Source organism: Salmo salar, chromosome ssa10 (genome assembly GCF_905237065.1).
Source record: "Salmo salar chromosome ssa10, Ssal_v3.1, whole genome shotgun sequence".
In the NCBI taxonomy this organism is placed as follows: domain Eukaryota; kingdom Metazoa; phylum Chordata; class Actinopteri; order Salmoniformes; family Salmonidae; genus Salmo; species Salmo salar.
In genome coordinates, this window is record NC_059451.1 from 119,516,553 (window position 1) to 119,531,229 (window position 14,677).

Genomic DNA, 14,677 nt, shown 5'->3' on the forward strand with positions numbered 1-14,677 from the left:
CTTCTTAAACAACCAGTAGGTGTATATATCTCTGTAATTACAGGGCTTCTTAAACAACCAGTAGGTGTATATATCTCTGTAATTACAGGGCTTCTTAAACAACCAGTAGGTGTATATATCTCTGTAATTACAGGGCTTCTTAAACAACCAGTAGGTGTATATATCTCTGTAATTACAGGGCTTCTTAAACAACCAGTAGGTGTATATATCTCTGTAATTACAGGGCTTCTTAAACAACCAGTAGGTGTATATATCTCTGTAATTACAGGGCTTCTTAAACAACCAGTAGGTGTATATATCTCTGTAATTACAGGGCTTCTTAAACAACCAGTAGGTGTATATATCTCTGTAATTACAGGGCTTCTTATACAACCAGTAGGTGTATATATCTCTGTAATTACAGGGCTTCTTATACAACCAGTAGGTGTATATATCTCTGTAATTACAGGGCTTCTTAAACAACCAGTAGGTGTATATATCTCTGTAATTACAGGGCTTCTTAAACAACCAGTAGGTGTATATATCTCTGTAATTACAGGGCTTCTTAAACAACCAGTAGGTGTATATATCTCTGTAATTACAGGGCTTCTTATACAACCAGTAGGTGTATATATCTCTGTAATTACAGGGCTTCTTATACAACCAGTAGGTGTATATATCTCTGTAATTACAGGGCTTCTTAAACAACCAGTAGGTGTATATATCTCTGTAATTACAGGGCTTCTTAAACAACCAGTAGGTGTATATATCTCTGTAATTACAGGGCTTCTTAAACAACCAGTAGGTGTATATATCTCTGTAATTACAGGGCTTCTTAAACAACCAGTAGGTGTATATATCTCTGTAATTACAGGGCTTCTTAAACAACCAGTAGGTGTATATATCTCTGTAATTACAGGGCTTCTTAAACAACCAGTAGGTGTATATATCTCTGTAATTACAGGGCTTCTTAAACAACCAGTAGGTGTATATATCTCTGTAATTACAGGGCTTCTTAAACAACCAGTAGGTGTATATATCTCTGTAATTACAGGGCTTCTTAAACAACCAGTAGGTGTATATATCTCTGTAATTACAGGGCTTCTTAAACAACCAGTAGGTGTATATATCTCTGTAATTACAGGGCTTCTTAAACAACCAGTAGGTGTATATATCTCTGTAATTACAGGGCTTCTTAAACAACCAGTAGGTGTATATATCTCTGTAATTACAGGGCTTCTTAAACAACCAGTAGGTGTATATATCTCTGTAATTACAGGGCTTCTTAAACAACCAGTAGGTGTATATATCTCTGTAATTACAGGGCTTCTTAAACAACCAGTAGGTGTATATATCTCTGTAATTACAGGGCTTCTTAAACAACCAGTAGGTGTATATATCTCTGTAATTACAGGGCTTCTTAAACAACCAGTAGGTGTATATATCTCTGTAATTACAGGGCTTCTTAAACAACCAGTAGGTGTATATATCTCTGTAATTACAGGGCTTCTTAAACAACCAGTAGGTGTATATATCTCTGTAATTACAGGGCTTCTTATACAACCAGTAGGTGTATATATCTCTGTAATTACAGGGCTTCTTAAACAACCAGTAGGTGTATATATCTCTGTAATTACAGGGCTTCTTAAACAACCAGTAGGTGTATATATCTCTGTAATTACAGGGCTTCTTAAACAACCAGTAGGTGTATATATCTCTGTAATTACAGGGCTTCTTAAACAACCAGTAGGTGTATATATCTCTGTAATTACAGGGCTTCTTATACAACCAGTAGGTGTATATATCTCTGTAATTACAGGGCTTCTTAAACAACCAGTAGGTGTATATATCTCTGTAATTACAGGGCTTCTTAAACAACCAGTAGGTGTATATATCTCTGTAATTACAGGGCTTCTTAAACAACCAGTAGGTGTATATATCTCTGTAATTACAGGGCTTCTTAAACAACCAGTAGGTGTATATATCTCTGTAATTACAGGGCTTCTTAAACAACCAGTAGGTGTATATATCTCTGTAATTACAGGGCTTCTTAAACAACCAGTAGGTGTATATATCTCTGTAATTACAGGGCTTCTTAAACAACCAGTAGGTGTATATATCTCTGTAATTACAGGGCTTCTTAAACAACCAGTAGGTGTATATATCTCTGTAATTACAGGGCTTCTTAAACAACCAGTAGGTGTATATATCTCTGTAATTACAGGGCTTCTTAAACAACCAGTAGGTGTATATATCTCTGTAATTACAGGGCTTCTTAAACAACCAGTAGGTGTATATATCTCTGTAATTACAGGGCTTCTTATACAACCAGTAGGTGTATATATCTCTGTAATTACAGGGCTTCTTAAACAACCAGTAGGTGTATATATCTCTGTAATTACAGGGCTTCTTAAACAACCAGTAGGTGTATATATCTCTGTAATTACAGGGCTTCTTAAACAACCAGTAGGTGTATATATCTCTGTAATTACAGGGCTTCTTAAACAACCAGTAGGTGTATATATCTCTGTAATTACAGGGCTTCTTAAACAACCAGTAGGTGTATATATCTCTGTAATTACAGGGCTTCTTAAACAACCAGTAGGTGTATATATCTCTGTAATTACAGGGCTTCTTAAACAACCAGTAGGTGTATATATCTCTGTAATTACAGGGCTTCTTAAACAACCAGTAGGTGTATATATCTCTGTAATTACAGGGCTTCTTAAACAACCAGTAGGTGTATATATCTCTGTAATTACAGGGCTTCTTAAACAACCAGTAGGTGTATATATCTCTGTAATTACAGGGCTTCTTAAACAACCAGTAGGTGTATATATCTCTGTAATTACAGGGCTTCTTAAACAACCAGTAGGTGTATATATCTCTGTAATTACAGGGCTTCTTAAACAACCAGTAGGTGTATATATCTCTGTAATTACAGGGCTTCTTAAACAACCAGTAGGTGTATATATCTCTGTAATTACAGGGCTTCTTAAACAACCAGTAGGTGTATATATCTCTGTAATTACAGGGCTTCTTAAACAACCAGTAGGTGTATATATCTCTGTAATTACAGGGCTTCTTAAACAACCAGTAGGTGTATATATCTCTGTAATTACAGGGCTTCTTAAACAACCAGTAGGTGTATATATCTCTGTAATTACAGGGCTTCTTAAACAACCAGTAGGTGTATATATCTCTGTAATTACAGGGCTTCTTAAACAACCAGTAGGTGTATATATCTCTGTAATTACAGGGCTTCTTAAACAACCAGTAGGTGTATATATCTCTGTAATTACAGGGCTTCTTAAACAACCAGTAGGTGTATATATCTCTGTAATTACAGGGCTTCTTAAACAACCAGTAGGTGTATATATCTCTGTAATTACAGGGCTTCTTAAACAACCAGTAGGTGTATATATCTCTGTAATTACAGGGCTTCTTAAACAACCAGTAGGTGTATATATCTCTGTAATTACAGGGCTTCTTAAACAACCAGTAGGTGTATATATCTCTGTAATTACAGGGCTTCTTAAACAACCAGTAGGTGTATATATCTCTGTAATTACAGGGCTTCTTAAACAACCAGTAGGTGTATATATCTCTGTAATTACAGGGCTTCTTAAACAACCAGTAGGTGTATATATCTCTGTAATTACAGGGCTTCTTAAACAACCAGTAGGTGTATATATCTCTGTAATTACAGGGCTTCTTAAACAACCAGTAGGTGTATATATCTCTGTAATTACAGGGCTTCTTAAACAACCAGTAGGTGTATATATCTCTGTAATTACAGGGCTTCTTAAACAACCAGTAGGTGTATATATCTCTGTAATTACAGGGCTTCTTAAACAACCAGTAGGTGTATATATCTCTGTAATTACAGGGCTTCTTATACAACCAGTAGGTGTATATATCTCTGTAATTACAGGGCTTCTTAAACAACCAGTAGGTGTATATATCTCTGTAATTACAGGGCTTCTTAAACAACCAGTAGGTGTATATATCTCTGTAATTACAGGGCTTCTTATACAACCAGTAGGTGTATATATCTCTGTAATTACAGGGCTTCTTAAACAACCAGTAGGTGTATATATCTCTGTAATTACAGGGCTTCTTAAACAACCAGTAGGTGTATATATCTCTGTAATTACAGGGCTTCTTAAACAACCAGTAGGTGTATATATCTCTGTAATTACAGGGCTTCTTAAACAACCAGTAGGTGTATATATCTCTGTAATTACAGGGCTTCTTATACAACCAGTAGGTGTATATATCTCTGTAATTACAGGGCTTCTTAAACAACCAGTAGGTGTATATATCTCTGTAATTACAGGGCTTCTTAAACAACCAGTAGGTGTATATATCTCTGTAATTACAGGGCTTCTTAAACAACCAGTAGGTGTATATATCTCTGTAATTACAGGGCTTCTTAAACAACCAGTAGGTGTATATATCTCTGTAATTACAGGGCTTCTTAAACAACCAGTAGGTGTATATATCTCTGTAATTACAGGGCTTCTTAAACAACCAGTAGGTGTATATATCTCTGTAATTACAGGGCTTCTTAAACAACCAGTAGGTGTATATATCTCTGTAATTACAGGGCTTCTTAAACAACCAGTAGGTGTATATATCTCTGTAATTACAGGGCTTCTTATACAACCAGTAGGTGTATATATCTCTGTAATTACAGGGCTTCTTAAACAACCAGTAGGTGTATATATCTCTGTAATTACAGGGCTTCTTAAACAACCAGTAGGTGTATATATCTCTGTAATTACAGGGCTTCTTAAACAACCAGTAGGTGTATATATCTCTGTAATTACAGGGCTTCTTAAACAACCAGTAGGTGTATATATCTCTGTAATTACAGGGCTTCTTAAACAACCAGTAGGTGTATATATCTCTGTAATTACAGGGCTTCTTAAACAACCAGTAGGTGTATATATCTCTGTAATTACAGGGCTTCTTAAACAACCAGTAGGTGTATATATCTCTGTAATTACAGGGCTTCTTAAACAACCAGTAGGTGTATATATCTCTGTAATTACAGGGCTTCTTAAACAACCAGTAGGTGTATATATCTCTGTAATTACAGGGCTTCTTAAACAACCAGTAGGTGTATATATCTCTGTAATTACAGGGCTTCTTAAACAACCAGTAGGTGTATATATCTCTGTAATTACAGGGCTTCTTATACAACCAGTAGGTGTATATATCTCTGTAATTACAGGGCTTCTTAAACAACCAGTAGGTGTATATATCTCTGTAATTACAGGGCTTCTTAAACAACCAGTAGGTGTATATATCTCTGTAATTACAGGGCTTCTTAAACAACCAGTAGGTGTATATATCTCTGTAATTACAGGGCTTCTTAAACAACCAGTAGGTGTATATATCTCTGTAATTACAGGGCTTCTTAAACAACCAGTAGGTGTATATATCTCTGTAATTACAGGGCTTCTTAAACAACCAGTAGGTGTATATATCTCTGTAATTACAGGGCTTCTTAAACAACCAGTAGGTGTATATATCTCTGTAATTACAGGGCTTCTTAAACAACCAGTAGGTGTATATATCTCTGTAATTACAGGGCTTCTTAAACAACCAGTAGGTGTATATATCTCTGTAATTACAGGGCTTCTTAAACAACCAGTAGGTGTATATATCTCTGTAATTACAGGGCTTCTTAAACAACCAGTAGGTGTATATATCTCTGTAATTACAGGGCTTCTTAAACAACCAGTAGGTGTATATATCTCTGTAATTACAGGGCTTCTTAAACAACCAGTAGGTGTATATATCTCTGTAATTACAGGGCTTCTTAAACAACCAGTAGGTGTATATATCTCTGTAATTACAGGGCTTCTTAAACAACCAGTAGGTGTATATATCTCTGTAATTACAGGGCTTCTTAAACAACCAGTAGGTGTATATATCTCTGTAATTACAGGGCTTCTTAAACAACCAGTAGGTGTATATATCTCTGTAATTACAGGGCTTCTTAAACAACCAGTAGGTGTATATATCTCTGTAATTACAGGGCTTCTTAAACAACCAGTAGGTGTATATATCTCTGTAATTACAGGGCTTCTTAAACAACCAGTAGGTGTATATATCTCTGTAATTACAGGGCTTCTTAAACAACCAGTAGGTGTATATATCTCTGTAATTACAGGGCTTCTTAAACAACCAGTAGGTGTATATATCTCTGTAATTACAGGGCTTCTTAAACAACCAGTAGGTGTATATATCTCTGTAATTACAGGGCTTCTTAAACAACCAGTAGGTGTATATATCTCTGTAATTACAGGGCTTCTTAAACAACCAGTAGGTGTATATATCTCTGTAATTACAGGGCTTCTTAAACAACCAGTAGGTGTATATATCTCTGTAATTACAGGGCTTCTTAAACAACCAGTAGGTGTATATATCTCTGTAATTACAGGGCTTCTTAAACAACCAGTAGGTGTATATATCTCTGTAATTACAGGGCTTCTTAAACAACCAGTAGGTGTATATATCTCTGTAATTACAGGGCTTCTTAAACAACCAGTAGGTGTATATATCTCTGTAATTACAGGGCTTCTTAAACAACCAGTAGGTGTATATATCTCTGTAATTACAGGGCTTCTTAAACAACCAGTAGGTGTATATATCTCTGTAATTACAGGGCTTCTTAAACAACCAGTAGGTGTATATATCTCTGTAATTACAGGGCTTCTTAAACAACCAGTAGGTGTATATATCTCTGTAATTACAGGGCTTCTTAAACAACCAGTAGGTGTATATATCTCTGTAATTACAGGGCTTCTTAAACAACCAGTAGGTGTATATATCTCTGTAATTACAGGGCTTCTTAAACAACCAGTAGGTGTATATATCTCTGTAATTACAGGGCTTCTTAAACAACCAGTAGGTGTATATATCTCTGTAATTACAGGGCTTCTTAAACAACCAGTAGGTGTATATATCTCTGTAATTACAGGGCTTCTTAAACAACCAGTAGGTGTATATATCTCTGTAATTACAGGGCTTCTTAAACAACCAGTAGGTGTATATATCTCTGTAATTACAGGGCTTCTTATACAACCAGTAGGTGTATATATCTCTGTAATTACAGGGCTTCTTAAACAACCAGTAGGTGTATATATCTCTGTAATTACAGGGCTTCTTAAACAACCAGTAGGTGTATATATCTCTGTAATTACAGGGCTTCTTATACAACCAGTAGGTGTATATATCTCTGTAATTACAGGGCTTCTTAAACAACCAGTAGGTGTATATATCTCTGTAATTACAGGGCTTCTTAAACAACCAGTAGGTGTATATATCTCTGTAATTACAGGGCTTCTTAAACAACCAGTAGGTGTATATATCTCTGTAATTACAGGGCTTCTTAAACAACCAGTAGGTGTATATATCTCTGTAATTACAGGGCTTCTTAAACAACCAGTAGGTGTATATATCTCTGTAATTACAGGGCTTCTTATACAACCAGTAGGTGTATATATCTCTGTAATTACAGGGCTTCTTAAACAACCAGTAGGTGTATATATCTCTGTAATTACAGGGCTTCTTAAACAACCAGTAGGTGTATATATCTCTGTAATTACAGGGCTTCTTAAACAACCAGTAGGTGTATATATCTCTGTAATTACAGGGCTTCTTAAACAACCAGTAGGTGTATATATCTCTGTAATTACAGGGCTTCTTAAACAACCAGTAGGTGTATATATCTCTGTAATTACAGGGCTTCTTAAACAACCAGTAGGTGTATATATCTCTGTAATTACAGGGCTTCTTAAACAACCAGTAGGTGTATATATCTCTGTAATTACAGGGCTTCTTAAACAACCAGTAGGTGTATATATCTCTGTAATTACAGGGCTTCTTAAACAACCAGTAGGTGTATATATCTCTGTAATTACAGGGCTTCTTAAACAACCAGTAGGTGTATATATCTCTGTAATTACAGGGCTTCTTAAACAACCAGTAGGTGTATATATCTCTGTAATTACAGGGCTTCTTAAACAACCAGTAGGTGTATATATCTCTGTAATTACAGGGCTTCTTAAACAACCAGTAGGTGTATATATCTCTGTAATTACAGGGCTTCTTAAACAACCAGTAGGTGTATATATCTCTGTAATTACAGGGCTTCTTAAACAACCAGTAGGTGTATATATCTCTGTAATTACAGGGCTTCTTAAACAACCAGTAGGTGTATATATCTCTGTAATTACAGGGCTTCTTAAACAACCAGTAGGTGTATATATCTCTGTAATTACAGGGCTTCTTAAACAACCAGTAGGTGTATATATCTCTGTAATTACAGGGCTTCTTATACAACCAGTAGGTGTATATATCTCTGTAATTACAGGGCTTCTTATACAACCAGTAGGTGTATATATCTCTGTAATTACAGGGCTTCTTATACAACCAGTAGGTGTATATATCTCTGTAATTACAGGGCTTCTTAAACAACCAGTAGGTGTATATATCTCTGTAATTACAGGGCTTCTTAAACAACCAGTAGGTGTATATATCTCTGTAATTACAGGGCTTCTTATACAACCAGTAGGTGTATATATCTCTGTAATTACAGGGCTTCTTAAACAACCAGTAGGTGTATATATCTCTGTAATTACAGGGCTTCTTATACAACCAGTAGGTGTATATATCTCTGTAATTACAGGGCTTCTTAAACAACCAGTAGGTGTATATATCTCTGTAATTACAGGGCTTCTTAAACAACCAGTAGGTGTATATATCTCTGTAATTACAGGGCTTCTTATACAACCAGTAGGTGTATATATCTCTGTAATTACAGGGCTTCTTAAACAACCAGTAGGTGTATATATCTCTGTAATTACAGGGCTTCTTATACAACCAGTAGGTGTATATATCTCTGTAATTACAGGGCTTCTTAAACAACCAGTAGGTGTATATATCTCTGTAATTACAGGGCTTCTTAAACAACCAGTAGGTGTATATATCTCTGTAATTACAGGGCTTCTTATACAACCAGTAGGTGTATATATCTCTGTAATTACAGGGCTTCTTAAACAACCAGTAGGTGTATATATCTCTGTAATTACAGGGCTTCTTATACAACCAGTAGGTGTATATATCTCTGTAATTACAGGGCTTCTTAAACAACCAGTAGGTGTATATATCTCTGTAATTACAGGGCTTCTTATACAACCAGTAGGTGTATATATCTCTGTAATTACAGGGCTTCTTAAACAACCAGTAGGTGTATATATCTCTGTAATTACAGGGCTTCTTAAACAACCAGTAGGTGTATATATCTCTGTAATTACAGGGCTTCTTATACAACCAGTAGGTGTATATATCTCTGTAATTACAGGGCTTCTTAAACAACCAGTAGGTGTATATATCTCTGTAATTACAGGGCTTCTTAAACAACCAGTAGGTGTATATATCTCTGTAATTACAGGGCTTCTTAAACAACCAGTAGGTGTATATATCTCTGTAATTACAGGGCTTCTTAAACAACCAGTAGGTGTATATATCTCTGTAATTACAGGGCTTCTTATACAACCAGTAGGTGTATATATCTCTGTAATTACAGGGCTTCTTAAACAACCAGTAGGTGTATATATCTCTGTAATTACAGGGCTTCTTATACAACCAGTAGGTGTATATATCTCTGTAATTACAGGGCTTCTTAAACAACCAGTAGGTGTATATATCTCTGTAATTACAGGGCTTCTTAAACAACCAGTAGGTGTATATATCTCTGTAATTACAGGGCTTCTTAAACAACCAGTAGGTGTATATATCTCTGTAATTACAGGGCTTCTTAAACAACCAGTAGGTGTATATATCTCTGTAATTACAGGGCTGTGTGTGTGTGTGTGTGTGTGTGTGTGTGTGTGTGTGTGTGTGTGTGTGTGTGTGTGTGTGTGTGTGTGTGTGTGTGTGTGTGTGTGTGTGTGTTCTCCTACCTTGCTGAAGTAGAGTGAGGACCCGGAGGAGACCACCCCACAGCCCACATCAGGGGTCACCACCTCTCCACCAATCACCTCCTGCCACGTGGCCAACAAACCATCCTGGGACTCAAAGTCCGACAGGACACTGGAGGAGAGAGGAGAGGAGGACACGCAGTCTGGACCTGAGAAACCTTCATCACACCTGGAACAGACAGGAGACACGTTAGTCACACATTCAATCCTCTGGTCTGAATGTATAGGAGTGTGTGTTGTCTGTGTGTGTGTGTGTGTGTTGTGTGTGTGTGTGATGTGTGTGATGTGTGTGTGTGTGTGTGTGTGTGTGTGTGTGTGTGTGTGTGTGTGTGTGTGTGTGTGTGTGTGTGTGTGTGTGTGTGTGTGTGTGTGTGTGTGTGCGTGTGTGTGTGATTGAGAGAGAGAGACATGTTCTATGTTAGAGAGAGAGAGACATGTTCCATGTTAGAGAGAGAGAGAGAGACATGTTCCGTGTTAGAGAGAGAGAGACATGTTCCACGTTAGAGAGAGAGAGACATGTTCCGTGTTAGAGAGAGAGAGACATGTTCCGTGTTAGAGAGAGAGAGAGACATGTTCCATGTTAGAGAGAGAGAGACATGTTCCATGTTAGAGAGAGAGAGACATGTTCTATGTTAGAGAGAGAGAGAGACATGTTCCATGTTAGAGAGAGAGAGAGACATGTTCCATGTTAGAGAGAGAGAGAGACATGTTCCGTGTTAGAGAGAGAGAGACATGTTCCGTGTTAGAGAGAGAGAGACATGTTCCATGTTAGAGAGAGAGAGAGACATGTTCCATGTTAGAGAGAGAGAGAGACATGTTCCATGTTAGAGAGAGAGAGAGACATGTTCCATGTTAGAGAGAGAGAGACATGTTCCATGTTAGAGAGAGAGAGACATGTTCCATGTTAGAGAGAGAGAGAGACATGTTCCGTGTTAGAGAGAGAGAGAGACATGTTCCGTGTTAGAGAGAGAGAGACATGTTCCGTGTTAGAGAGAGAGAGAGAGACATGTTCCATGTTAGAGAGAGAGAGACATGTTCCACGTTAGAGAGAGAGAGACATGTTCCGTGTTAGAGAGAGAGAGAGAGATGTTCTATGTGTGTGTTCTATATGTACTGTAAGTCCACAGTACTGACCTGCAGTGTCCATGGTCGCACCATCCGTGTCCGTGACACATCTGAGGGCACTGCTGTCCGATGTAGATATCGTCCAGAGCCCATTCATCCTGCTCTCCATAGTAGTTCTGGATCCAACGGAACCGAGTCGCACTGGACCTGAACACATCAAACACAAACACACAGAAAACAGACATCAGAGAGAACCACTGAATGGACCGCCACGGAACCTCTTTTCCTATACGGGGAAACACACGGTATCGTCATGAGAGGTGTGTGGATTGAAACGGGCCGTCGAACGGAGAGACAGAACAGATCAATAGGATATCATTCAGATCGGACCAGTTCGCCGTTACAGGAGACGCTCCGTCGTCTCTGTCGTACGTACGAGGGACCGGTGGATTATGTCTGTGAAATGAAAGTGGTGACCCCCCCTCCTCCTGATGTGGGTTTTATTTAGTGCATGGCCCTGCATCTGTGATGGTGATGAATGAAGGAGCCTGATAACCTTTAAAATAAAGGTGTCCTGATCTCATTTCCTCCATCATGACGGGGTCAGGAGGTCAGGGCTGTAGATGAAGGATGTGATCAGGGCGGGGGATCTGACGGGGTCCGGGTCGATATGGGTCCCTGATACACACATTAACCTGACTGGGTTTGCTAGCTTCACCATTCATCACCATCACACATGCAGGGCCATGTACTGAAACACACATTAGAGATGGGGGGGGGGTATTGGAGGGGGTAGGGCACTGTCCTTTAGCAGACATAACCCCCTGGCCCTGATACACAGGACTGGCAGGGGGATACATCTTCAGTGTGTGTGTGTGTGTGTGTGTGTGCGTCTGTGTGCGTCTGTGTGTGTGTGTGTGTGTGTGTGTGTGTGTGTGTGTGTGTGTGTGTGTGTGTGTGTGTGTGTGTGTGTGTGTGTGTGTGTGTGTGTGTGTGTGTGTGTGTGTGTGTGTGTGTGCGTCTGTGTGTGTGTGTGTGTGTGCTGTGTGTGTGTGTGCGTGCGTGTGTGTGTGTGTGTGTGTGCGTGCGTGCGTGTGTGTGTGTGTGTGTGCGTCTGTGTGTGTGTGTGTGTGTGCGTGTGTGTGTGTGCGTGCGTGCGTGCGTGTGTGTGTGTGTGTGTGTGTGTGTGTGTGTGTGTGTGCGTTACTCACCATGCTCTGTGTGGCAGCAGTAATGTTATACGTCTCCAGTCAGTGAACTCAGAGGGATGATATACACTAGAGGCAGTGAACTCAGAACAGCTGGGCATCCCTGGCAGACAGGCCTACGTGGGCACAACAACAACAACAAGATCATCAACAACATACTCAGTCAACTCCTCGACATACCTGGTACCGGTAGGTTAGAGTATGGTACTGGTACCAGCCGAGTTGTGGGCTTTGGTCATTGTCTCACGTCAGATCGTCTGCACCGATGGCCCCATGGCTCCTGGCGACTAGTGTCGTGTTAGAATGACGCCGTCTGACGGAGACAACGGGCTTTGGTCCCACACGGTACATTTGTTGTACGTGTCACAATGCCGACAGTTCTCGAGGTCGCTTTAATAACCTCTTTGGGCTAGGGGGCAGTATTCGGAAGTTCGGATGAATGACGTGCCCAAAGTAAACTGCCTGTTACTCAGGCCCAGAAGCTAGGATATGCATATTTATTGGTAGTATTGGATAGAAAACACTCTGACGTTTCTAAAACTGTTAAAATAATGTCTGTGAATATAACAGAACTGATATGGCAGGCGAAAACCTGAGGAGAATACATCCTGATTTAATTTTTTGTTGAAAACCTACTGTATCAGATAGTGACGAGGAGAACCCCAGAGGGAAGCTGCTTAGGACACACGTCGACCACTGACATAACAATCCAACAGGGAATAAGTGAATAGACATTATGAAAGGTCATTTAAGGTCATTTACTTTTTAATACTACAACACTCTGCAGGTGTTGGGAGACTCTTTTTGTTTTGTGCCTCGGCCTTGGTCGATAATATTACATTTGAAGGAGACTCATTAAATCTAAGGCGATAAAAAAATGATGAGGCTACTTTAGTTCTTTATTAATATTCATGAGAAGAAAAATCTTTGTTGAATCTTGTTATGATAATCTCTTGCTGATTCAGTATTAATGTGTATTATTACTGAGAGACGATGAAATTAATATTAGCTATAATTCCTCTTTGGGGACAAAGTGACACATTTAAAGTCTTTTAAAGAGTTTATTGTGAATATTATTTAAAGACGTGTCATTATTTGCTCATTATTACCAATGCTATAATGGAAAATCAGTATTCATGATCGTGAATAAATTATTACAAAGTGTTTTTCCCTTCGTTTTATTTTCCAACCAGGAAATTAAGTTTCACTAAGTCATAAACAATGATACGACCATGAAAACAGAAAGCTAGAACTAGGACCGCTCCAAATGATATAACAGGGGTGTAAAACCTTTTTCTGTTTTCACATAGAAAATAAATAACAATTTTCTATATTTTAATCTACAGGTTAGCACGTGTGCCAAATTCCAAGACTGTCAGTAGCCCCGTATGGTTGATCATGAATTATATTTCCCTCCTTCCTCACCCCTTTGACTAGGTGCCAGGTCAGGCCGTGATTGGTGGAGAACTCCAGGCGGACCTGCGTGTCGATGTTGGGGGAGGGGTCTCGGCCGCAGCCCATGACCAATGAAAACTGCAGGGTGTAGGACGCTCCGATCTGCATTGACTGGGTCTCCACATAACGGATACTGGACCCGGGGTTGGGCTCGCCTGAGAAACTACACAAGGCAGGAGAGAGTTAATCACGTTGACCTGCGGACCAGAGTTCATGATTAGACCGTACTAAAGGAAACGAGCAGAGACTCAGCACGACTAAAGCACACTTTTGAATTGTGAAGTTCCTGCATCGCAGGACAGTGATCCTCTCAGCTGTAGCCACTTCACACTTGGAAAATCTGAACGTAAGAAGCCGAGTGGCTCAGCGGTCTCAGGCACTGCATCTCAGTGCTAGAGGCGTCACTACAGACACCCTGGTTCGAATCCAGGCTGTATCACAACCGGACGTGATTGGGAGTCCCATAGGGCGGCGCACAATTTGGCCCAGCGTCTTCCTGGGTAAGCCGTCATTGTAAAATAATAATTTGTTCTTTAACTGCCTTGCCTGATTAAATAAAGGTTAATTAAATAAGAAGCCTGGAAGCTTCAGTTCAATACCTGAGTGTCCAGTCGTGCTGGCAGTAGGGCTGAACATGTCCAAGGTAGAAGCCCAGACTCTGAGTGACGTCCAGGACATTACTGAAGTCCAGACTGATGGTGTTGAACAGCACAGAGGTCATAGTGATGTCATCCACCGCCCACACGTCATGGCCACGTCCAGAGTGGTACGGCTGCCACCAGCGGAACTGCACCCCAAACTTACGGGCACCGGGAGGGAGCTCCACTGATACGATCCTGCAGAGGAGAGAAGGACGGAGGGACGGATGGGGCAGGGATAAAGGAAAGGTTGTTGGAGAGTGAGGATGGAGGGATGGAGAAAAGAGGGAGAGAGGGAGAGGGAAATAAAGGAGAGGGACAGAGAGAGAGGGAG

General features: G+C 39.5%; 1 protein-coding gene across 6 annotated transcripts in view; it reads right to left on the reverse strand.

Moving 5' to 3' along the window:
* Nucleotides 1-14,677, reverse strand: part of LOC106561737 (reelin) — a 331,862-nt gene that overhangs the window by 60,328 nt on the left and 256,857 nt on the right. For all 6 annotated transcript variants that reach the window (XM_045688533.1, XM_045688531.1, XM_045688530.1 and 3 more), the window contains exons 21-25: nt 14,305-14,541; nt 13,676-13,868; nt 12,254-12,366; nt 11,112-11,249; nt 9,960-10,146 (exon numbers count right to left, since the gene is read on the reverse strand). In XM_045688533.1, the coding sequence (XP_045544489.1) occupies nt 9,960-10,146; nt 11,112-11,249; nt 12,254-12,366; nt 13,676-13,868; nt 14,305-14,541 (868 nt within the window). The remainder of the gene's footprint in view (nt 1-9,959; nt 10,147-11,111; nt 11,250-12,253; nt 12,367-13,675; nt 13,869-14,304; nt 14,542-14,677) is intronic.